Source organism: Tachypleus tridentatus, chromosome 6, assembly GCF_004210375.1.
Source record: "Tachypleus tridentatus isolate NWPU-2018 chromosome 6, ASM421037v1, whole genome shotgun sequence".
NCBI classification, from domain to species: domain Eukaryota; kingdom Metazoa; phylum Arthropoda; class Merostomata; order Xiphosura; family Limulidae; genus Tachypleus; species Tachypleus tridentatus.
In genome coordinates this window covers 141882170-141909543 of record NC_134830.1, presented here as the reverse complement: position 1 = coordinate 141909543, position 27374 = coordinate 141882170, and the positions used below count along the sequence as shown (strand labels likewise).

The following is a 27374-nucleotide window of genomic DNA, read 5'->3' as shown; positions in this document are numbered from 1 at the left end:
TATTCACCAAGGAGAAGTGAAACCGGAATTACAATGTCATAAGTCAGTAAACTAATCGCTGTCCCACCATAGACAAGTACTATTTTTAAATATAACATAGATTGTAATAACGTATGACATACTAATTTTAGTGTGTGGAAATTATAAACTGGGCTTGACCTAACGGGTTAATGTGTTGACTGTAGATCTAAGGCTCTAAAAATTCGAGACACTTTGCAATTGCAGCAGTGAGCAGACTTCTTCCCTGTGTGGCTCAGCTGCAAGCTTGAAGGCTTATAATACAAATATTCAGGATTTAATTTTCTGGAACACACATGGTAGGAGTAGCCAATTGTACAGTTTTACCCTTTAACAACCAACAATTCGTAAGCGTTATAAAAATAATAATTAATTTTGCTCTTTGTTTTAAAGAGCCAGAAAAAAACAAAAGAAACACACCTTGTCTCTATATAGAGGTTAGTATTTTTCTATAAATTCATCAGTTAAACCACACTTAAAACAGTGTGTACAGTTTTAGTTTTTTATGCATTATCGACCCCTAAGTTGTTAAATAAATAAATAATATATATATATTTAAATTTCAAATTTATTTCGGTGTTGTTATTTTCAAAACTTTAGTTAGGGGAATTGCTCATTTTCTCTTATCTTGGTTATTCACATGAGTGGTCGCCACTCGTGACTGAGTGTTTTGTTAGAAAATATAACCGTTGCATGAACAGAATAGAATCAATGATTTGCTCTAGCAACGAAACATGTGATTATCCAAGGGTATGACTCTCTTTTTTTGACACGAGCATGGTTCTCAATCACGGAATGACTTATGTACTTTGGAAGAGATAATTTGATATATATTACCACGTTTATCTTTGTTTTTCAGATAAGACAGTTTAGATTGTTATTGAGTTTACTTGTTCTTTTTTTTCCAGGTTCGTCATTATCGAGATTTAGTCTTACACTCGTTTGAGATAAATAAATTTACTTGAGAGGCCATTATTTTATAGGTTCAGAGATTCTGTTTAGCACCACCCTGACTTTATTTATAAAAGAGCTAGAATCACACTGGTTAGAGAAAGGAAACAAAAAATCTCACCCTCTCTTCGTTGAACCACAAGCATTTATTCAAGAGTTAACATGAATGTAATGTGCTAATAAAGGTGATGATCATTTACAAACCTATGTCCAGTCTCATTCTCCTGTCTAAAGACCCAGTAAAAGGCAAAGAATAATACAGGCATTGTTTTGTAATACAACATATGAAAAATCTCCCTGTTTTGTAGTCTCAGCAGGGTACTCTTAGGAAATCAGGGATGTCTTAAAATACTTCATCTATATCAGTGGTTCTTAACCTTTTTCAGTGTTTGCACCCTTTTCAAATCAGTAATCATTTCTCGCACCCCCTGGAAACTTAAATATAAAAATATTAAGCATACTCTTATGTAAAAATATAGATTTGCTTTAATTATTCATGGGCATCCTCGCACCCCTTGGGAATCATCTTCGCACCCCCTAGGGGTGCGGGCACCCCTGGTTAAGAACCCCTGATCTATATATATCTAATAAAGGGTGAAAGATAATATTGATTTATTTGAAACTGTTCAGAGAAGGACTACTATGATAACTCGGGGATGGAAGGGTTGACTAAGGCTATATTAAGGTAATTTAACTTTTTTACATATGTTATACATATTTGTAAATTTTATTTTAAAATAGCCATTGGCACATTAGAACTTGAAACAAATTGGATTGTTATTATAGTACGTGTTTATTATTTTATTATTGTTGTTGGGCATACAGACTCAAGTAACTACAAACAGTTTAACATAACTAAGATTTATTATTTAAAATGGTAACTACTGTAAAGATCGTACCTCAAGTTAAAGCACTTAAGCCTTCAAGCTTACTATTGACCCTAGTGAGTCTTTAAACGGTTTAAATATTTTTAAAAGTAGTCCATCTGATAACTTTTAAAATACACCAACTTGGATTTTCGAAATTATGAGTTTACTGAGTTAGGCTAAATGATTTGGTTTCTGTTTACATCCCAAGAAGTTAGTTATTCGCATATCATAGCATATTGTAATCCGATTAGGTACTTGATAAAATTTTCTGTGGGAAGTTATATTTATTTATATAATAAAATCTAAAATTATGGAAAAGCAGATGGCGCATAGTTTATGATAATGACGTAGAGTGAATGTTAGTGTTGTGTAAAGTGTCAGATAACTAGGAAAGTGCGGTGTTATGATTATTAAAATTAGAAGATTTGTATTAAATAAATTTGTCGTTTGTGATTGAATTGTTACCCCTTAAAAACAAGTAAGTTTTCATAATCTGTGTATTTTTGAGGTTTCATAACATTTTAAACATTGTAATATACTATTTGTAATTAGATTACGTGCGGAATATTTTCTTATTTCGTAAAGCTTAATTGAAATAATCACTGGAATGTGGAGTGCTGTAATGACTAACATTGAAAGTGCACTAATAGTAACATTAATATGTATAACATTAGCCAAGTAGAGCATCTTTAAACTGGTATTTTACTTTTAATGTCAGATGTTTGTTGGGCCCTTACTGTTAATTATCTGTCACGATTCTTGTTTGTTCAGTGCTTTACGCTTGTAAAATACTGAAATACATACACATACATAAAAATTAAGTGAAACAAAACGCCAGTGTGCAAAAATTTAAGACGTTCTGAAAGTAATATAAACAAAAACAAGAAAAAACCTACTCGTAATACTAATAATGACTTTACCCCCTAAAAAAACACAGTTCATAACAATACACGTAAAAACAAATCATTTAAAAATTAGCCCAAAATAGATGTGTTCAGTGTAAACCAAATGGTAAAAAACAAACAAAAACAACCAATTCTGTGTTAATAGTAACTTGCATGTACTAACAGCTATAAATATTGAACTGTTGCTCTTTTGAAACTTAAAATGTACATGTGTATGGAACACCTGAAGTATAGCTGTCACGACTCTTAAAACAATTGCAGTTACTTTTGTTTCTTTAAGTAATTTTAATGTTTAAGAAGTGTTGAGAAAGTGAATATTTATAAGAAATTAGTAACAATGTGTATGAATAAATGATTTAAAAGGGTTTACACTTTAAGGTTGATTTTTTAAATTTTCATACAGGTGAAACAACACTTATATTTATTGAGAATCAAAGTTTTAAACTGCTGTGAAGATGAACACACAAAATAAATCTAGGGTTGTCCTTCTAGCCTGTGGATCATTTAATCCAATCACTAATATGCATCTTCGAATGTTTGGTAAGTTTCTGAATAAGTAGGCACAGAAAAAAAATGAGATGTATTCTTTGAATATAAAGTTTACAATGAGATACTTAAGGTGGAACTATAAGAAAGGCTGTAAAGAAAAATAATTGAATGAAAATAGTTATTAAAATCACATTAATTTTGAATATGCAAAAGTATATTTGTGAGTGTACAATAAGCATTTTATGGATTAAGTGTAGTTTGTTTTGTAGCACTGTTTGCAGCTCTGTTCCATTAGTTTAATTTGATATTTACTTACATAATAATTGTTTATGAAATGATCATTTAAGTATAGTAGCTTGTGAAAAAATGCAAAGTAATAAATTTACTCAAACATTAACAGTTATATGTGGACTGTGAATGGACTGTATTGACTTTAAATTAGAGTTAGAAATATTACTTTCTTTGTGCTAACAAATATTTTTGTTTTATGAGTATCACATCTATCAGACTTTCTGATGAATATTAGTCTTTTTTTTTTTCTCATCAGATTAAGAGGTGAAAATATTTCAGACCATATATTGAAAAGCCACTGTAGTGGTTGTTTTGTTACAGTTTACTTTAGGTATAGCCAGCACTTTGTTCTTTAACAGGAGAGTTATGATTTGAGCTGTAAGTGTGTAATCCATTTCCCTGTATGTGAAAATCAAGTATACTAAACAGTAACAACTTTCCTTGGAATTGAAGTCATCTCAAAATGGGAAATTCTTAGAGTTTAACCAACCCTAAGATATAATGCTTATTATTCTCAAAAATAATAGTATAATGTTCTGATCTAACTTGATTATTATAATGTGTTGAGTTATCAGCTAGGTGCTCTTGAACTTAGTGATATTTGTTTATTTTGATCCTAGTGAATAAGGAGATACAAGTTATTTATAAAGCATTGTTAGTAAGTGAATAACAGTTTTGTTTGCTTAGAATTAAGCACAAAGCTACACATTGGGCTCTCTGCCCATCATTGGTATCGAAACCTGGCTTTTGGTGCAAGTCTGCAGACGTACTATCTTTACCACTTGGGGAGCACTAATGATTAAGTGTAATATTTTACATAATAAAAACAAATATGCGTATTAAATATTTCAACCATTACTCTTAATGCATTTAACACTAAAGAGAAATGAGAGTACAGCATACAAAACTAACTCATTCTCTATCACTAACATCCTCTTCCAGGTAAAACAAGCCACTAGCATATGCTAGACCTTATAAGCCTCTTTTAACTGCAGTTAGTGACAAATGAAAGATCATTAAACAAGACATTATTGTATGGTACAGCAAGAAAAGTAATGATTTTGTGTACAAGAAATTAGTTAGGAGAAAAATTGTGCATAAATAGGACACATTAATACTTTTAGAATAATGAAGTTAATATCAGAAAATGTATTAAACTGTCTCACAGAATTACTTCAACTACATGGTCATTTTATTGGGTGAGTGACTGGAAGTAATAAACTAGTTCAAATAACGTACGTGAAAGGTCATTGCAATAATAATAATACATGACAATAGCAATACATATATTAGCCATTAACATTTAGTAATCTATCTAGAATAGTAATGTAAAGTAAAGAACTGTTACATGGCTCGCATTAGCTACAGTAACAGGATAAGTTAATGTAAGTAAAAACTAATTGCAATTACCGTCTTAAAATGTTTAAGAAAGTAAGACGTAGATACAAGTTTTGAAAAAATTCTAAAACTTTAAGATGTTTAATCCAGTAATCAAGAATCAGAAGACTATTAAATTTATGCCAAAAATAGAAAAATCTGGTGTTCAAAATATAGGAGGAGGAATCTTGCATACAAGTTTTTAATCTCTGTTCACAAAATCTTGTTAAGTTGAGCAAATTTTCTGTTGTTCATTAAGCTGCAAGTAGTAAACATTGTAATGTATCATGTTTGGATGATTGTGTTTTGGAGAGAAAAATTTACAGGTGTATTATTCAAAGTATGAGAACAGCAACAAGGATTAATACACCATTATAAAGTACCTATATTTTAATACATCTGAGGATTATTTGTTATTTATTCATACATATCAATTCAGTTTTTTAATATTTATTAATACAAATAAAGATGGAGGTTTATGTTTAAAACAAATGTTTTCATGTAATTTAAATTTAATAGAAAATGTTCTCTGATATTTAATCAACTTTGATCAAAATGTTCAAGTAATTTATGAATTATAAAATAACAACCAGTTGCCATTTCTTAGTGTGTAAAGTCACGTGACCTCCATGCCTATAAATAATAATTAGCTTGTCTTCCACACATTAAAGTGTTACCACATAAAGGGAAATGTTTATGTTATTAATTGAGATATTTTGAAAATAACCACAAAACCAAAAGATTTGAATAAAGAACTATATGTGAATCAACAGAAATGTCAAATAAGAAATAGAAGGTTAAGGGTCTGGATGGTGGAGCTTGAACATGAAGATTTATTTTTTAAATGTTTTAGGTTTCTTGTCATTAAACAAAATAGTTAAAAAGATTATACTCTGTAGGAATATAATTGTACTGGTTTTGAGTTTTATTAAAATAGTGTTACATACTAGGTAAAACAACCAGAGACTGCCAAAATGTGTCACATCCCTTATTTTATTCATTTAAACACATTTTTAACATAATTTTTTTTTCTGGGTTCTTAAAAGGTGTTCATTTAACTTACCAACAATATGAAGTTTTGATGAAATGGATGTTTTTGCTGTAATAGATTTCTGTACATTTTATCTCCAACATCGAGATGTGAAATAGCTATTTCAAAACTTGATACAGTTTGTAACATTTCAGTAGCTTCTCTACTTATGTTACAGGTTTGTTTGTTACTTTTGTTTCACAAACTTAAACTTAAGGATACTTGCAAATCATACATGTTTAGAGTATTCAGAAATCTAATACTTGATTAAACTGTCACATGGTAGCAACATTTGTGAATGTTGGAAAGTGCTGTGTTGCAAAATTCTGTTTTTGATGTCTGTGTAAAGGATGTTTAGAACATTGTATTCAAACAGTTAAAACATTTTAGTACTTTCTTTCATTATTACCAGAATGTGATTGGTATGGTCAGATTTTATTCCACTGTTTTTTTGTGTTGTTTCATTGTTTTTTTTTTATTAACAAAAGTATTTAGGCTTAGAAAGTAATGCTATAAATTAGGGTATGGGTCTCCCTCTTCCAGTTCATCCATCATATACAGTTTGTTAGCTTGATGCAAAGGTGTTCATGTTATGTATGGTTCTTAATGTTGCTTTCATTAGGTGTTGGATTCATGTATCTTGCAACTGACTTTCTCACTCAGTTGACCCTTCATTAATAGCATTAAGATGATAAAATTGAAATGGCTGCTGTACTCAAACTATCATTCATTTAAAACCCACCAGGGTTCTTGTACTAGATTTCATTGAAATTGATTCATCATGTTTTTTGTAACACCAGACAGACAGGAAGTTTTTTTTTTATATATTTTATGTGCTTTAATGTAAAGTAGTATGTAGTTCTCATGATAAGGACCTATTTAGTTAGACAAACATAGCATTTACTGCAAGTCTAATGCAACTTTTTTTTTGTATTTCTCTTTCAGAATTAGCTCGTGACTTCCTTCATAATAGTGGTATGTACGAAGTTGTTGGTGGAATCATCTCTCCTGTTAGCGATGGGTATGGAAAAGCAGGATTAATAACTTCAAAACATCGCTGTGCAATGGTTGAAAGAGCCATTCAGACTAATGAGTGGATCAGGTAACAATTGTTAATTGTGTAGAAAACTTTAGCATAATAGTGAATTTGGAAGCTCCAACATATAGGATTAATGACAGTTATAGGTGGGACAGATATCTAATCTGATTGGATATCAATATTGTGTTGAGTTGTATGAGTAGGTAGAATTTTCATTAACTCTATTGCTACAGGCTTGGCATAATATACACAAGTTTATCTGCACATTTGCACACATTAAGTATTTGCACTATAACTTTTGATACAGCAAATGTATCTTCACAGAATTTGGTAGATTTTTAATAAATTTTACAAGCAGTTTGTTTACCAAAAATCAGATTTTTTAATAAAATATTTTACTAAAGTTTGTTAAAATAAGAGTGTTTCATTGCTAGTCTGAGTGCAGAGTGATTTCATGTCATGATTAAACAACTATTATTTGTCCTAAAAATTATAGATATTATTTGTGTAATCTCTAGGACCTACTAAATACATTTCAAATCTTTGTTTTCAGAGATACTTTATATTTTGTTATTTTCTATACTCTAACTATGTGGGGTCTGTCACTTGATCAACCTTGTAACCATCATAAATTCATGCTAGAATGACAACATATTATAACACAAAAATATAAATGTTTAGTCTAAGTAGCTTAAGTCTTATAACACTATATATGAACATATATATTTATTATATTGACCTTCTAGTTGTACCTAGCTACCATTGCATAACTCGGGTTGACATGGTGCATGTGCACTTGGGTCATGTATCCAGTAATGTAAAACTGATCTTTAGTCTTCCCTGTCTTTTCTGTGTTTTAGTGGACTAGTATTTTGTAATATACAGTCATGTTTCAATTATTATACATTATATATGTATATAGATTATTACTATTTATAAATGAATTGTTAAACTTATTTTTCTTAAAATATAGAACAGTAAATCAAGAAGTAAAGCTAAAAATAATCTTTTCTTGTTGCAACCTTTGTACTCTGTTGCTACTGGACATAGGTTGCTAAGCCTTTTGAAATTTTACACATGGAGAATATCAAATTTTTTTAGATTATACATATACAGTTGAATAACAAAAAAATTATAACTACACTGATACCAAAGAACTCCACTATAATTTATTAAGCTTAGTAACTAAGATATATTTAGATTAAAAAAAAAAAAGAAACTTCAAACAGACTAAAGACACAATCTACCTCTTTGAAATCTTGGATCAAAATAATGTGGTAGTCTTTTCAAAGATTAAAATGGTTGAGAAAACCACTCTGGGGATGTTCTAAGCTGTTGATTGGTTATTCACATGTCATATTGAAGTAAGAGTTTCTTATCAAACATTGAAGAGTTGAATGAGGCTTCCATGTTTGATTTGGTACATAAGTCATACTTGAAGTATCAGGTTCTTATTTTATATTGTTAATATTAGTAAGTTGAGTTTAAGTTTCTAGTTTATATGAAACTATAGACATAGTATCTAATTTTAAACAGTGCTGCATTCAACATGCCATGTGACTCACTAAAATTTATATTTAGATGTGTTCTTTTAATATTTACTTTTAAATGAAGAAATTAACATGTATAATAAAGTTTGAATTATAATCTACAATTTGATTCAAAATTTATTAACATAAGTTCATAAAATAGTAGTTCAGTAAAGTTTTGAATGCAATTCAACAAATGCAATGACATGGCCTTTGACCTGTGACCCATAGTAAAAGGGTTAATAGGTTTTCTGTTAGTTTTTAAACATCGAAGCATTTTGCATTATATTAAAGAACTGGAGCTGATAGATATAATACAGATGGTTATGTAACACCTACTCATTGAGTTGCCACTCCATGTTAAAGGTGATCATGGTGGTAGTAATGGTAACAACAGTCTTACTGGGGTTGCAAGATGTATAAACTTTGTCCTAATAACAGTTTCAAAAAACAATAAAGTAAATAGTTCAATACAATACTAAATGAAACTATAGTTTACAATTTCACAACCACTTCTTTGTTCTGAGCCAAAAATATTTGAACCCAATTGGATATTAGGAACTGGATATCTGAAATCTGATCAAAACTACTATTTCTTCCATTCCAACTAAAAATCTAGTTGCTAAACTCGTCTCGTAACACACAGCTGTAGCAAACAGTCAGAGGTATATAGCATTAAAAAGGTGTTTCTGGCTTGTATAGATACTCAAACATATGCACTTTCTAGCTCATGTAAGGCCTTGCATGACCAATAGTTGTATGATGATGAGCTAGCAAATAATTAAAAGGAAATACCAGTGATCTGATAATTCATGTACATTCTCCAAGTAATAAGTCACTTTATTATTTCTCCAAGTAATAAGTCACTTTATTATGATTGCCAACTTATTATTTTAGCATAATGCACTAATATAATATACTCAACTAACAGTTACATGTTTTTTATGCAGATTGACATGTCATACAAAAAATTCATTGTGGTGTAGTCCATTTGTGTATAAGAGAACTACAGATAGTCAAGCAACATGTATAGTAATGGTACATATAATGTACAGCATTTAAAATTTTCAGCAGTTTCTAGATGCCCTTAGGAGTAGGTTTTGGTTTATTACAGATATTATGTGTGAAAGATTTACTGTTATATATTTATTTTAATATTGATGTTTGTTTCAGTTAAATATATATTTAAAAATGCATGTAATTTGTGTTGTTAAATGTGTACTGCAAAATTCCTACCTATTCACTAAAAGTGTAGAAGATTCTCATGTGTAAGAATCAACAATATGTGTTTGACAAAAGCAATAGTGTATTGTCAATATTGTTGGGCCAGCTGCAATTTCTAGAAATTCACCTAACACTTATAAATCAATGTGATGCACCAAGAGATAGTATATGTATTGTTGGTTTGCTACAGTTGGAATATTATAAACCTCAGAATCTATAACCATGATTGATGTTCGTTAATTGGGAACTTCAGATACTGACCGAGGACTGTTTATAGATTTCAAACATTACAAATAATTTATCTTTGACAGATTAACATTGGGTTAGTATTTTTATGAAGACATTGCCTAACTTCTGCTGTGAAAAACACACGTGCAGTCAGTGACGAGCTAGCTTGCAAGCTCCCCATTAACTGAATTAATTTATTCATTGTGAACCCTCAGTAGGATGCCAAGGAAGTTCAGGATCAAATAAAAGACTCAATCATTGTTTTTATATTTATAAAACTTTTGTATATAAATTATTTGTAATTACTGATGTTATAAATTATTATTGTTTGTACATTAAAATATATGGGTGTTAATAAAGAAAACTGTGATTCAATCTTGTTGGCAAACATCATAAAATTGATACATCTCAACATTTAATTAACTTCTAAATTTAAATTACAATTTAATTCAGTTTTAGGCTATTTCAACTTGTAATACATAACAATGATAAATTGGAGGCTCATCCAAGATAAACTATAATACATGACATGCTCCAGATCTAATATTGTGTCTGAAGTTGAAAGTGTGTCAGTTATATCCTGAAAATAAAGTTAACAATTAACATTTTAAAATCTTGGTCAAAAAAAGGAGAGGGCACTCTTATAAGTTGGTCCAACAAATAAGTGGAGCTCCTTTAACTTGACAGTTAACACGTAGTAAATCGAGTACATCCTATGTGCTATATGTGTTTAGAAACAATAGAACTTTACAAGGTTGCTGTGAAACAGTCTTCTGTAAAGATACTTTTCTGGATAGAAACAAGGTGCAAAACATACTGTACAATGTGTGTTAATAAAGGTTTATTTATATGAAACTGGTCAGTCAAGAATTATTGTTTTCAAGACATCTTTATAGGTTACTAAATGAATGAAATATTGTTTTTAATACATATGTACATAAATGTCAATCATGTTTGTAGTGGTTCATCCACACTAAAATCTTTCAGTTCTTTTTCCTTTCTTTATTGTGTATAACAAAAAATGTGCAAATTTAAATGGATTTAGAGTTGACTTAATATTTTGTCCAGCAAAATTCCAAAACTTTTTAATATCACAAAAATTATTAAAAACATTTTTTACTGCTGTTATTGTAAGATATGCAATTCCAATGTCACCATCTGTTACATGCTCATTTGCCTAATGTCATAATTAATCTCAAAGTTTGTCAGATTAATATTTGATATCAGCTGTATGTTTGCTTGTTGATGTTGTTTTTGTCATTAGTACAACTGTATAAACTACTTGTTCTTTATTGTAAAAATCTTTTTTTTTTTTTAAAAAAAAAAGACTGGACACTTGGGAATGTGACCAGCCAACATGGACAGAGACAGCAAAAGTTTTACACCATCATCAAAATTTCTTGGATTCCATTGTAAATTCCAACAAATCTTCATCATCACTAAACAAGAAACAAAAGTTGGACTATGATCAGATAAACGGTGAGATAATTCTCTTTTACGTTATATGTTGAGACCAGTAAGAACTTGTGTGTTATGTAACTGGTTGCTTGTATTCCGTCCCCCATTGGTACAGCATTAAGTCTGCAGATTTACAATACTAAAATCAGAGGTTCAATTCCACTTGGACTCAGTAGATGGCCCGAGGTTGCTTTGCTATCAGAAAAACACATACTCTTGTTTTTGTTATCAGATTGTGTTAGTGTTGTATGTGTTAATTGTGAAAATTTTATCAGTGCACATATTTCTGCTTTTGAGTTTTTTGCAGTTGCACATATTTGTTATGAGGTTATATATGTGTATTAGATTTCTGTTACTATTGCATATTTACTAAAAGAATATGTTGTCGTTGCATGTGTTATGAGCATTTCTAATTAATTTAGATTATGTTGTAACTACACCTTTTTATCTGTGAGGTTATAAGTCTAGGATATGTATGAATTGATGGTTTCATATTTTACATCTTTGAGGGATTAGAATGGATAAATATTTTAAATCAATTTTTATTTGTTGAGATTTAAATTTTTAAGAACTTCTTGACTTCTCATAAACGTGTCAGTTTTTTTATGAACAGCATTATTAATTTTTCAGAAACTGTTGTAAATTAATAATACTATTTTCTTTCTTTAAAATTACTTTTCAATATGCTATCTGTTGATATGATTTTTACAAATAACTTTAATTATAAATATTGTAAATATTTCACATTGTAGGCATAGCTTATGGATTTATGGCTTGCCTATATCTGCTTAGCTGGCTGAGTGACATATAACGTCTACCATAGTGTGGACACTTACTTGTTTTTATTTCTTCAAGTATGATTTTTATCCTACGTAGTGTTCATTTTCATCTTATAAGTTTGTTTTTATTATAAAGATTATTTCCTTTGTTTTGGGTAGTTTATCAATACAAGTATAACTTAATCTGCTAATCTGGTGGAGCTAACTCGCTTTCATTGTGGTGGGGTAGTTATTGCTTGGACATTGACCTAAAGTTATGGAATTTTTACCATGATATTGGTTAGAATATTTAATATTGAACTTTTATTTTTAATTATTTCTGATCTAATATCACATTTATTAGTCTGTTGATTATTCTGAACTGTGAGCTTAGTATACAGTGTTTGATTTAATCTAATCTACTTAGATTAACCAAGCCTAGTGACATATTACTGAATTTATAGCCAGTAATACCATTAAGAGCAAGGATGAACCCAGCTGATAAAATGGTGCATTGTAATTGTTATAGGTAGTATAGTGTGAATGGTATGTTTAATTAGATATACTTGTAACTATGTGTACTTTTCTGATTATAATCTAAATATATATTTGTATATATATGTAACTAGCTTTGATTAGAAGATAATATCAGTTTGTTTGAGATTAGGATTATTTTGTTTTTTGAATACTTAAGTATTAAACTAACTATGCAGGCCACCTTTTGATGGCTGTACGTCTTCTTCAACAACTAAACGATTTTGTGGGTGTGGAATCTTCACTGAAGTTATATCGTTTTGTGTAAAGAAAGTTTCTTAAGAAGTTCTTTTCATTATATGTTTGTTCCAAAGACCCTTTAGTGAAAACACAGTAAAATGTGTAATAATACGTCGACCAGTGCCGATGAGATCATTTGCCCATTACCAGGGCTAATCATGTCAGTTAAGATACAAGAGATATATTTGTGATCTAGCTTCTATGACCAATTGTTATAGTGTTAACCAGATGAAGCAAGTAAATTATTATAATTACTTTTATTCAACCCATTTACAAATAAAATTTGAAGTTAGGGTAATAATTAATAAAGCAACTTTTTTATTTCTTTATTTAAACACCTTGGTTGTCAGCTGATGTTTGTAAAGTGTTAAATGACAATGTTCAAATGAGACAAGGAATTCATTATACTAGATGTAGTTATAATGTACTTATGGTATGAAACAAAGTTTTGTTTTTCTGATATTTAGCTAATACAGTTAGAACCACCAATTACATGCCTATGTGGGATTTGAGCAATTTCGTTCAAGTGAAACTCCTTTGTGGAGCTGATTTGCTGGAATCATTTGGAGTGCTGAACTTGTGGAAGGATGAAGATGTGAGTAACAGGAGAGAAGTGAATAGATACTTTTCTGATAGACCTATGTGATGAGTGACTAGTACATGTTGATGTTACATGAAGAACTGGTTGTTTGGTTGCATTTTTAGAATGTTAAATGGATCTGTGATAACTCGAGCAAAATTCTAATATGTGCAGCATTCTTGTACTTAAAGTCACACCAACAGTTTTGCTAGAAAATGGAAACAGAACATTCATGAGAATGTATTTTTCAGGAACGTTTAGAAGGAAATAGAGATTGGATTATTTAATGCCTATAATGTCAAGATACTTCAAGGCTAGGTTTTCACCACTACTTCTAGAACATCAGATAGATTGTGCATCAAGTTACTATTCTTATCTTTGTGGCTAGGATATTGGATAAATGTATAACTGTACTATTTTCTCTTAATACGTTTTCAACAGTTGTATGTGTGTGTGTGTGTGTGTGTGTGTATATATGTATATGTATTAAGATGTATTCAACAGCTGTGCTTATATTTCAACATGCATATTTCTTATTAGAACAGGTTTTAATAACATGCCTCAAATTAAAGAAAAAAATTAATAACTGTTTTATTTCCTGAAAGCTAGTATTTCATTTGTTTTGTTGAGGAAAGAGGTACATCTAAATAGGTATGTCCAAATGTTAGTGTTCAAAAGACTTTATTTTGTTAGTGAATTCTGATGAAGCAGTTTACATCATATATATCTTAAAGTGATTAACAGATGACAAAGCAATATTATTTTCATGTACCGTTATGAATTGACTTTGTTATACAGACTTGAAGGTAGGAATTCCATTTTCACAGAGAGCTATTTTAGTAAGCCTCTCAGTAAGGTTTTCTTAGATAATGTTATACACTAATCAGTTTGATTGTTTTGGTAATTTCATATATTGTTATCATTAATTCATTTCCACCTTCTGAAAGGAATTATAAAGTAAAAATGGAAATAAGTTTAATGCTGACACTATTATATTATTTTCTAAGATTTTGTTTATTTCACGAAAGACAGATTGTAGTAGTTTATATCTCTAAGCTGGTATAAATTCTCTTTTGTCTTTCTATTCCTCATTTTCTTTTAACATGGAATAAAAGCTTGTCATAGGTTCAGTGACCCAAACTGGTTAAAGAATGATAAACCATATGATTTGTACTAACCAGAATGTCTTCTTTTTTTTTTTTCTTCTTCTTGGAACTTTGTTACTAGATTGCTGATATTGTTGGGAACTTTGGTTTGGTGGTAATCACGAGGGAAGGAAGCAATCCTCAACGATTTATCTATGAATCTGACTTGCTTACCAAATACCAGGTTAGGCTTAGCATCTCATAGAATGATGTTATCAAACTGATGTGCAAGTAATACATTAAATTAAACAATTGAAATTAACAATAATTTTCAGCAAAGACAAATAATGAAACCAAAGCAATTATGGTTTTAATTCCAAGATTATCAACTTGTCTTTATATTGTTCACTGTTGTCCGAGTCCACAAACAGAGTTATTTTATACTTTTGTCTGTTATGACACTTGGTGTGAAGATCCAACCAGAAGTATTTGGTGAAATCTTTTCGCTTTGGAGTTTGTGCAAAATAAATGAAAGAACCCAGCAGAAATTTGTGTAGTTGAAGAAATGTGTGTCTAAATTTTATGGACCTACAAGCAAGTTTGGTGCATAAATAGTTTATAAAAATATATTTAAAAACTGATAGTCCATGTATCATTAACTCTAGGTTTGGTGTTAATAATAATAATTTAAAGACACCATTGTCATCAGTGGTTTGGAATAAAAATATGCTCTTTGCACTTCATGTTGTAAATTAGAACCTGGCAACTAATGTAACTAGATACTTCTTAGTTTCATGGTGGGTGATATGTTGTGTAATATTTCTCCAAAATAAAAGTTTCTTTCAGTTAAATTATTTTATTATTTCAGATTATCTATTTTCACAGCTGTGTCATTTATTTATTATCTTGTTTTATTGTCATTAAAAAAACTCTTATATTTCAGAATAATATCTATCTTGTCACAGAATGGATAACAAATGATGTTAGTTCTACTAGAATAAGGTGAGTTAATTGATACAACTGGAAAGATGGTGCATTGCCTCTGAACCCAATCTCTACATATATATGTTTTACTGGTGTTCTACATGAATGTTAAAATTGTGCTTTAGAAAAAGGGATGTTGTAAAGATGAAATATAAAGTTTGGGATCAGTAGTCCTAATAAACGTAAGTACAGTTAATGTAAAGTTAAGGAAAATTTATAAATCATAGTCTTAAGAAAAATCTGAGAACTTTAGAAATGATAAATAATACAGAATAAATTAAAGTTTAATATCAAATGCCACAACACAAGGTTAATGAAATTTAAAGCCCGTTGTTCTTAATCTGGTGAATATAAGTTGAAGGAAGCTAAACTTAGTTCTAGTTAACAGACAGTTGAGCCTGAAAGAAAAATATTTGGGATATTTTTTGTGAGAAATTTGGAAATAGAAGATGGTAAGTATCTCTGTATAAAAGCACATTATGCTATTATAATGATAAATTGACAAATACACCAAGTTATAAGCTAACAGAAGTGATTTTATTGATGGTGAAAGATACTACATTTCGACAAAACATTGGTCCTGTCTTACTTGTGTGTTACCTAAAGAAGATAGACCAATGTTCTATCGAAACACGTAGTATGTTCCACAAAATAGAACCACTTCTGTTAGCTTATAAATCACTATTTCTCAGTTTACTATCAGGAGATAAGAAAATTCTAGTGTTTCCTGAAATATGTTTTTTAGTTTATTAGTTGGTAAATATTATAAGAATTAATGTTAAATGTAACATTGGACTTTTAGATTACACCTGATTCAATAAATCTTCTCTTAAAACTCATACAGAAAGAGAGTTAAATCAGTGAAGATGTTAGCTGGAATATTTGGTATAACAACTTGGACTGGCCTAGCATGGCTAGATGGATGATGCACTCGACTTGAAATCTGAGAACTGCGGGTTTAGATCCTTGTCACACCCAACATGTTTGCCCTTTCAGCCAAGAGGGTGTTATGTTATGGTCATTTCTCCTATTCATTGGTAAAAGAGTAGTCTGAAAGTTGGTGGTGAGTGGTGATGACCAGCTGCCTTTCCTTTAGTCTTATGCTATTAAATAAGGGATGGCTAGTGCAGGTAGTATTTGTGTAACTTTGTGTAAAATTCAAAACAAACCAAACAACGTGGATAAATGCATAGGGTAGCTTTATGCATAACAATCTACACAAATAACATATTAGAATTAAGATTTTTGATAAAACACAAAGCCTATTAAGATTAAAGTCTTTAGTAAAACAGTGTAGAGAAATACAAAATCTTTTTAAGTTTTGGGGTGTTTATATAAACACAGCCTGTTATAACTGAGTGTTAAGTATAACAGTGTACAGAAATACAAGGCTATTAGAAGTTAATTCAGTGGTATAATTTTGTTCAAGTTACAGCCTTGGATTCAAGGTTTGTGTTCAGTTACTGCAAAAATACCCTTCACACTTGGTAGCCATGGGTGCAGTATAACAGTGATGGTGAAATCCCACTGTCTAGTCCAATAAGAATATTTCAAGAGTTACCAGTGGGCACTGTGTATTAACTGCCTTTATTTTAGCCTGTCAGTTCAACAGTACAGATGACTCCTTGTGCAAAGTTGTACATGTTTCTCAACAATCTGTCTTTGTCGTAATATTTGGTTTATTCTGATAACTGAAGTTTGGGGATATGAAGTTTACTGTTGACATCTAAGACGTAAATACAATTTCTGGACTATTTCTGAAATGTTTGTGTTTTGGAATTTCATGCAAAGTTACACAGTGGCTGTTTGCACTGGGCATCCCTAATTTAGCAGTGAGAGAAGGACAGAAGGTAGCTAGTCAACACCATCAAACCTTGGGCTACTCTTTGACCAATGAAAAGTTAGTTAAACTATCATTTTATAACACCTTCAATGACTGAAAGGATGAGCATGTTTGGTGATGAGATTTGAACTTGTGACCCACAGATTGTGAGATGAGTTCTCTAATAACCTGGGTGTTTGGGAGATAATCCAGTTTTAAAGTTATTGATCCTTTTGCTTTTTAGTTTTTCTTATTTTAGACTTACAGCTGTATAAACATATAGGAATGTTCATGTGTATTTTAAAGTTTGATTAATGTTTGTCTAGGAGAGCTCTGATGAGAGGTGAAAGTGTTAAATATCTTGTACAAGATTCTGTGATCCAGTATATTAAAGAACACAAACTCTACCAAGCTCTTGATATGTAAGTTTTTATGGTTTTTATTTAGTTGTTGTGTTGTATTGTCTACCAGTCATTTTTGTATCTAATACACATTGTTTGGAAGATAAATTTTTAAATGTTTATATAAATACAAAATTGAAGAAAACAAAAGCAGTTGTATTTATCATAAACATTTCCTTTATTATGTTTGTGGTTTTATTGGTAAAGGCATCATTAGGTATGTCATCGTAGTAATAAATGAATTATTTATGACATTCATAATCGTCTTTGTTTTTGCCGAACCTTGTAACTGTGAGGTCTCACCAAGTACCTACAATTTCAGATATTAATCATATAAATAACTTGTGACAGTTCAGCACTTGATGCGACGTATGTAGTCTGGTGCTACATAATAGATAACTTGTGACAGTTCTGCATTTGATATGATGGACGTAAGCTGGTGCTAATTTAGAGAGGTTTTTAAATAAACACTGCAGTAGTTAAGTTCAAATAATAAATGTGTCTGTCGATACTAACAGCAATTGTTGATCATGCATTATATTAATTTATAGCATTATTATTTAACTTGTGTGAGATTTATAAAGATTCAAAATATTTGCAACAGTTGCTACTATGAGTGCGTATGTGCTCGTGTACTTATATTTTAACCATTGGTTTGAAAGCATTTTAAAGCCTAGCTAACTTAAGTCTACATTTGTTTTAACTTACAACAGTATTAATCATCGAATCTTTCTTTTTCTTGCTTACTTCATGGAACTGTAAACAGTAAGTACCCTTATTTGCTCACCCCTTCACCCAACTTTGAGGAAGACATTCTAAGGAATTATGAAAGCAGTTACTCAAGTATTACTCACTTCAGTATACCTTCTATCCATCAGTCCCTATATTGTGCATCAGAAAATCTTAAACAGAGAGGTGGTTTAATACTAGAGCCAGATCAGGAAACAGCAGTGTGATGGATGTTAATAATATTGTGTATAATTTTTGTCAGGATAGGCCTAGATGACCGATTTTGCATGTCTGTGTCTATACTTACTACCATTAAATATAGCCTTGTTTCTCATATTTAACCTCAAATTATTATAATTGTATAATTGTGCCGTGTGTGGTTCTATTTAATGTAGTATTTCTGGTTATATACAAATTAACTGAATGAATATTATGTGTATGGTAATGGATTTATACATTCTGGCCAACATGATTTTGTGTGACTGGTAAAACAACTAATGTAAACAGTCATAAAGAGTGTGAAAAACCTGAGGAAATGTTTAAATATAATTGAAGAAGGTCAGAGAAAGTGAATGGATATTAAGGAAAAAATAGTAATCCTATATTGTCATTTTGTGAGTTACTAGTAATCCCGTATTGTCATTTTGTGAGTTACTAGTAATCCCGTATTGTCATTTTGTGAGTTACTAGTAATCCTGTATTGTCATTTTGTGAGTTACTAGTAATCCTATATTGTCATATTGTGAGTTACTAGTAATCCTATATTGTTATTTTGTGAGTTTCTAGTAATCCTATATTGTCATTTTGTGAGTTACTAGTAATCCTATATTGTCATTTTGTGAGTTTCTAGTAATCCTATATTGTCATTTTGTGAGTTTCTAGTAATCCTATATTGTCATTTTGTGAGTTTCTAGTAATCCTATATTGTCATTTTGTGAGTTACTAGTAATCCTATATTGTCATTTTGTGAGTTTCTAGTAATCCTATATTGTCATTTTGTGAGTTTCTAGTAATCCTATATTGTCATTTTGTGAGTTTCTAGTAATCCTATATTGTCATTTTGTGAGTTTCTAGTAATCCTATATTGTCATTTTGTGAGTTTCTAGTAATCCTATATTGTCATTTTGTGAGTTTCTAGTAATCCTATATTGTCATTTTGTGAGTTTCTAGTAATCCTATATTGTCATTTTGTGAGTTATTTAAGAAGGATAAAGGAAAGTGAATTTAGAATGGTATTCGAGGAGAGTGAATTTTATGATGTTAGTGTTACATATCTTGGGGTTTGAGCTAAAATTTTGATAGTGGTAAATATACTTTATGAAATGTGTTAAAAGTAATTCTGATAATTTCTGAATGTCTTCTGAATGACTGTTTTACTTTATGTGAATTTCTTTACTTGTTCTAACTAAACCATACACTTTCTTGTTTTATGGAATATCATCTTTGTTTTAACAAAAACATGGTAATATTTGTGTAGCAGGGCTAGATCAAACAATGCTGTTTTGTTTTCACAGCTTTTTTGTTTATGATAAACAGATCAAACTCCTGAGAGCTCTGTTGGTCAGTGTTTGTAATAACATTAGAACTAACAAAATAAGCTGCTATTCATGAAATGTGGTGCTTTGTATATAACATGAGGCTTAAATAAATGTTCCTATACCTTTGAAGTAAATGTAAGTTGTAGCTGTAAGTTGTGAGAAAGTGTGTTTATTTAATGTGTTGGTGCTTAAACTTGTTCATGAATTATTTAGGTTAAGAGAAAATTTATGCCTTGAAGTTTAAATAGTAGTCATTTGTAGTGTTTTGGGCTGTCTACTCTTTTTGTTAGTTTTTAATTTTTTTGTGTAACTAATATTAACTTCTTATTAGCACAAGTTACCTATTTAGAGCACAGATCAACCTGATTAACTATATTTCTTTTTTACATAAAGATTAGAATGCACTATTTCATTAGTACCCACAGTGTTAATGAAATTTTGGCCATAAACCCAATATCTCATGAGGTTCAGCCAGTTTAGTAAACTTGGATTGATTATAAATCCATATACTAAGGTAATGATGGAGAATAGTCTCTGTAATAAAATATATTAAAGCTAGATATAATAAATATTTTAACCAATAAAGACAGAAGAGAATATATGATCAGTGTCATTTTTTTTTCACTTTGTTTAATGCAAATCAAAATTTATTATGAGAAATTTAATATAAATAAAATAAAGACATACATCTTTAGAATTTCTTTTATTATGTCCATATTTCAATATGGCTTTCCCAAGAGCTGTAAATATCCTGCAAGTTCACTTATCCAATCTACTCTAAATTGGAACAATGTCTTCAGCAAATCAAACATTGATCCAAGTTTCAACAATTTAAGTTTAAGAATATTTGATATTATTTTAATGTGATCTGAACCTTCCAAACATGTGTTGATGTTAGATTTGCTGATGACAGTGCTCTCATTTAAATTCAACTGGATTAGGAACTAGTAGGACATCAATAGCTCTTAATAAAGATGTGATAGTGAAATATATTGATTTGATAAAGATACACTCTGGTGATCCAGGCTGTTAGTTTATTTACCTTTATACAATAAGCATGTACATGTGATGTTAATTTATGATAAAGGAGTTTATCAGATTTATACTTGAAAGAAAATCTCAAATATTGATGTGAAAAGACTAATGTAGTTTTATTGTAGTGGAAACTTTCATGTGTCTTACAAGTGGCGGTTTCTCCTCCCCTCTCCTTGAAGAATAAATAACCTCAGTGATTTATATGTGATTTTGTAATAATTTTTAATTTAGTGGTTATTTGCAGAAAAACTAATTAAAATTGATGAATAATGGAGTTTTATTTCATAATTGACATTTAAATTTACATATTGTGTAAAGTCTATTTTCAAAGTCATAAGACTTGTAAAGTGAGACATGCTTAGTTTAGATAATAAACTTAGATTATTCTTATAGGCTAACTGATGAAATTGACTGGACTACTTTCGTGGATTAACAGAGTCATTTGGCTGGTCCAATTTTGTGGGTTATCTAATTTATTTAGCTGGTCTACATTCATAGGTTAACTGAATCAGTTGTCTAGTTTACTGGCATAGGCTAAGTTTGCCTCTCACAACAATAATGTTATTACAATAAAGTAATATCTTTCCTGCTTTTTAAACACTCAACTAAAAGTTTATATTCTGATGCAAATCTGAGTTATGGATATCTCTAACCCGATGTCATTTATTTTGTTTAGGTCTCATTTGTTAGATAAGGGATAAAATCCTGGTTTCTCGTCAGCAAAATTTTCCTATTCACTTCTCTATCTCTCTCTTTTTTTTTTAGGATTAGGGGTACTGTTGGATGTTGTCATAATTTTATATATTATAACACTAGACTGTTACAAAGTGTTGTCAGGTCCTACTTTTACAGAATGCTTTTGTTAAACTTTCTCACTTTGGAACAGGACTATATAAAAATGTACTTTTAAAATATTTTTAATCAAGAGAAGTCGTCTCATTTTCAATTGCCGATCAGACGTGAAATTGCTTTGGATTTCATTCAGTTCTTCCAGAAACATTAAAAAGCCACATCATCTTCTCGCCCATTAGTAAATTTTGTAAGTAGACTTTACATGTTTAGATTTATCAGAATATTAAGCTGGTTGTTCTTATACTGCTACAGTAAAATGTCTTCCATGTGAGGACAATTGTTAGAATGTAGAAAACTAATATAGAAGGTGCTGTTACCAAGTGTTTATATTATTTATATAAACATTATTTCATGTAATATTGATCTAAGTGATTGACTTTAATTAGGACTATAGCTAGCAGTCAAATTGAAGTTAAAACATGCCACAAGATCTTCAGCAACCTTACTGAATATTAACATAATTAAAGTGCTATGTGAAATACAACACTTGATTGTTTATTTATGTTTGTTGCTGTTTTATTAAATCTTTTCCTGCTCATTACACAAGGTGTTCCAGTACCAAGTAAATTACGTATTGAAATGGCCTACAGTTAAGATTGTTTGAAACATATGGTTATTATATATAAATAACGGAATTAAATGGCTACTGCTAAATATGTTTCGATAATAATGTGTAATCCTGCACATGTTTCGATAATAATGTGTAACCCTGCACATGTTTCGATAATAATGTGTAATCCTGCACATGTTTCGATAATAATGTGGAACGCTACCCATATTTATTTATTTTAAAAATTGATTAGGGTTTTGAAATATTATGATTGAAACACTAACTTTTTCAATGTACTAGAACAAATACAAATAGTCCCTATTATTGTTTAGGTCATTTAGCTATTATGACCTAACCAACTAGAACATATGGCTATGAATTTGTGAAATTTTCTATTTTTATTTTCTGAGCTGTCAAAATTTTTATTGGATAAAGTTTTTCTTTAGACCTAATGTTAAAATATAATAATATTTAACAGGTTTTTATCAAATGTTTGATATTTACTAGTTTATTGCTAGCCAGTCACTACTAACTTTGAACCCTGTGTAGAATACTTAACAGAATTAAAAATGTTTTTCTTTATGTTGCTTAGATGTACCCTTCACTTACATCGCAACTGTTATTCCAGAAAAGTGGCAGTTGATCAAAATTTAGTTGGCAAATAAAGTATTTCATAAGAAGAACTGGATTTAGACGGTTTTTTTTATCAGATATGTTTTATGATTTTATAGTGACTTTTTATACTAGAAAACTAAGAAAGGTTTCATACACTTGTGGTTTACTTGATGTGTTATAACTATATACAGATTGATAGGAAATGCTGTATATTGAAGAGTAGATTTCTTGTATTTACTGTATTTCAGAAGATGACCATGATTGTGTTTTTGCGTAATTTGTTTTCTAAGTCAAATTCTGAGCTGTAAAAACAATTGAAGGTTGTGGTCATCAAGTCGAACCAACATCTTTTTGTTAAAGATCATCGAAAGCCACAATACATTTACTTTTAACAACCTGACAAATCAAAGATTTATATCTGATAACAGATTTTATCAAGGAAAATTAATACATGCGTGTCGTTTCAGTGAAACGTTAAGCCAAGTTATTAAACTCCTCTTGTTTTCATAAACTGAAGAAACCTCTTTAAGTCATTTTTATGAATGTGGCTTCTAAAAATTATATTTACTGTTTTTTTTTCACATTTCATTGAAAATTTATTGAGTAACAATTGTAGTATTATCTTTATCATTTCTTTGATGTCATATTTACTCGTGAATTATTTATTTGTGTAAATAAGGTTTTGGTTTCTGGAACTCATTAAATTATTTAATAAAATGACAAAGTAGTAAATACCTGTTACTAAACCCATTCCATTTTTCAAGTTAGGCTTAGTTCTGATAAGTTCTTCTATTGCTGATGTAGTTACTTATATTACTCGGGTACTTTTATAGTTATGTTTCTGTAGTTACATTTTCTCAGGTGTTACCTTTAATATAGGATTTTATGAATTTTAGTGTAATTTCTAATTGTTGCACAGTTCACACACTAAAGAAATTAACCAAAGATACTGTCTTATTATTAGATGACTATAGTTTAATGATTATTAAAGGTTTGATTTCAAATGTTTGGTAGTATGCACCACAGTACTGTATTTTATTAAAATTAAAACTGATTTTTATGACATTTCTTTTTCACATGCTTGCACATGAATCAATTTGAAATGAAGTTGTAAACTGTCACACATTTAACATACTTCGTGGAATACCTGTGTAGCAGATGACATTTGCATGTGTTATAGCTTATTTCATCTGAGTGCTTCTTAAATAACTACTTAAATGTTTAAACTGTTATGGTATTGATAATTTGTGACTTTGTAAACATATACCAAAGCTACAACAGTGGAAACAAACATTTCTGTAACTATGTACAATATTTGGCTGGTAGGAAAAACGTAAAAACAATTATTTTATTCCATTTATTGTTTGACGTAGTAAATGTTACAACTGAAAAAAAATTATTTTTGAATATTTTGACAAACCAAAAAATTATTTGTCTCTGCTGTTAGAAAGTGTGTATATTTTACTTGTATGAGAAATCCTATGATAAAACTAATACTCATTTCTTAAAATTACAGCTTTATATGTAAATAGGATACAGTGTTATCCATTGCAGATATGTTTACATAGTTTGGTTATATTTATTTATTAAATTGAAAGTCAACTTGCTACAATTGAAGTCGATTTAATTGCAAGTATTATCCTATTTTGTTCAGAGTTTGGGAAAAAAATATTATTCTTCTGTGTTTCGTAATTTGAGTCATATGTTAAAAAATATTTTGATTTAAAACAAAAGTTATCTATTTCTTCCAATAAACAATATGTAATTAACTACTGCAATTTTCCAAGTTTAGAGAAAATAATTGGATTACTAATTTTTTTATTTCACTCATTAATCTGTAATCTTTGTGTGATAATTAGTATTTTATCACATATTTTGTTTTACTAATAATATTTAAGTTGTCTTAATTAATGGTTATTACCTAGCTCTGAGAATATATATTTTTTATTAAATGAAAATGCTAAAACTTCAAATCACTTTTCCATGGCAAAAGTGAAAGGACATTGAAACCCATCTAACCTTCGTTTGTGAAGATAAAAATGTTTTATCTCCATAAATTGGAAATGAACAAGGAAGAGTATATCGATATTTAAAAAAAAACACGATAGAAGCTGGTTTACACAGCATCACTGTCAGTGATCAGCAGTTGATGTGTGTTTGTTTCTGTAAACTGTTGATGCAACAGGTATACTGTTACTAATACATACAGTCACTGTAATCATAAAACAAACTAAATTGTTATGCTGCTTAAGTTTGGCATTCACAAAAGTTATTGCTTGTATATATGTTAATATACTTGGTTAATTAGTATTATCAAAGTACAGTAAGTTTTATTTTCAGTTGTTCTTGGTACAATTAGATTCTTTCTTGTATTTTAAATTTATTACTAGATTTTTACATAGTAAAAGGCATGAAAACTTCTCTCTTCATTTTCTTGTTTTTAATTTCATTAAATCTCTAACTTAATAGTTTTGGTTTTATTTTTTTTCTCCCAAATTGAAAATGTCTTAATTGCCATAAATAATTTTCAGCTTTACAGTTGTTGTTTTTTCATTGATATTCAACTAGTTTAAAGAAGCTGGAATAAAAATAAACTGATCTATTAGTACACTATTGCCTGATTTGTTAAACTTTAGTGGATCCCATCACCAACTTTTGGTTGTTTTATTTTGTGATACTGTCTTTTGTTTTTATTAGGCCTAATGCAAATAAAATTGTGTTGTAATTCTTTCTTCATATTCATTAATGTTTAAACTTGGTTGATCAAAAGAAAGTATTGTCTCAACAAACATTTTAGTTCAACTATTAACCTGGAGTGGTTATCGATTTTATGTATTTTTAAAAAACAACCTTGGTGTTAGCTGCCCCTTGTTTGATTAGAGAAATGCAAATTTCTTCAATTTTTGTTTTTTCAATCAACTTTTAAGTCTTCAGTTTTTATAGCAACATCTGCTTCATGGTCTTAGCTGGAGATGAGCTTTAAATTTTTACGACTTCTGTTTCATTTTAGATATGTTGTAAAGAAAGCATAAACGGATCGTTGTAAGTTGTGAAAATTTAATTAATCATTAAGACAATTTTGAATTTTATTCTTATGGGGAAGACACACAAGCACACACTGAGTAACAAACAAGACATGCCATTGATTTAGGATTTAAAATATTATAGTATTTGTAACAACGAAGACAATGTGAATGTTGTTAAGACACAAATAATAATCCATAGAGTATCAAAAAATAACAGAAAATTCTATTTATTGTATGGGTGAATGCTATTAAGACATGAATAATAACAAATAGATTGTTAAACAATAACATAGAAACACATTAACAAAAAATTGTTTACTGCCATGAGTGTGAAATTCGACATGCTTAATCATAAACATAAAAGAAATTGTTGGAAAATGATTTCAAATTGCACAATTAACTGGGTCTGCTTTGGTATTTAATAACTTCATATGCGATATTTTTCTTATGTCAAAATCACTAGTGTGCAATAAACAACCAAACCAAAAGATTACATTTCAGTTTTCGAAATTCACAATACTACGTTCATTGCACTGTAAATGGACGAGGTAAAAAAATAAACAGTTTATATATATATCAATCATTCCAAATGTGTAGTGAATAATTTGTAGTTGTATAATATTTAAGTTTTACGACATTTTAAAATACGTATGTTTTCATTGAAGTTTGTAATTACAGACTACATGCCATACAAGTCTGAATAAATCAAAACACTTCAAATGATTCCCTAATTTCCAAGTCTTTGATTTACACTTAAAAATTAAGGGACAAATGTCAAGACTTAAAAAGACAATCTACAATGTACTGTTATAAACTCCAACAACAAACCAAAAAAATAATTAGGCCTACATGGATAAAGTTTCTAATTCTATATCACGAGCCGACAAAATCAGTACGAACTTTAAAGTTAAATTCAATTTATTTTGAAACTTGTTTTGGTCTTTATAGGTTTTAAGCTACAACTTTTTAAATTACTGGCTACAAGAAAGCCAACCAGCCAGCATGACCTACCACCACAAACTTTATCTGTTTATTTGAACCAAGTAGTACTAATAAGCTTAGCAGGCATTATTTCAAATACTCATAGCGGATAATGAATGGCATACTCAGCCACATCCGATATATATAGCCTGTCATTTTTTTTTAAACTATTTATCTGTATGACTTAAAGTAAAAGAGAATTATAATTGATTTTTAGCTTTTGTTTTTTTTTTATT

The 27374-nt window shown here is 29.6% G+C and overlaps 1 protein-coding gene across 3 annotated transcripts; it reads left to right on the top strand.

Annotated features, from left to right (window-relative positions):
• The first annotated feature begins 2184 nt into the window (after positions 1-2184).
• LOC143253885 (nicotinamide/nicotinic acid mononucleotide adenylyltransferase 1-like) lies at positions 2185-25856 on the top strand. Of its 3 annotated transcripts, none has more exons than XM_076508405.1 (10): positions 2185-2316; positions 3147-3283; positions 6876-7032; positions 11278-11429; positions 13408-13535; positions 14748-14849; positions 15549-15607; positions 17738-17833; positions 22041-22153; positions 23109-25856. In XM_076508405.1, the coding sequence occupies exons 2-9, from the start codon at positions 3199-3201 to the stop codon at positions 22075-22077; spliced, it is 816 nt and encodes a 271-aa protein (XP_076364520.1). In that variant the 5' UTR covers positions 2185-2316; positions 3147-3198; the 3' UTR covers positions 22078-22153; positions 23109-25856. The 3 variants fall into 3 exon arrangements, with proteins under 3 accessions (XP_076364520.1, XP_076364519.1, XP_076364518.1); XM_076508404.1 differs by having other exon boundaries at positions 21508-22153; XM_076508403.1 differs by lacking the exons at positions 22041-22153; positions 23109-25856 and adding an exon at positions 18579-18912.
• The last annotated feature ends 1518 nt before the right edge of the window (positions 25857-27374 follow it).

Bases quoted from the DNA above. Each gene is read 5' to 3' on its own strand.
- LOC143253885 (XM_076508403.1), top strand. From the start codon at position 3,199: ATGAACACACAAAATAAATCTAGGGTTGTCCTTCTAGCCTGTGGATCA. The intron at 13,536-14,747 runs GTGAGTAACAGG...CTTTGTTACTAG, and splicing joins ACTTGTGGAAGGATGAAGAT to ATTGCTGATATTGTTGGGAA. The intron at 14,850-15,548 runs GTTAGGCTTAGC...CTTATATTTCAG, and splicing joins ACTTGCTTACCAAATACCAG to AATAATATCTATCTTGTCAC.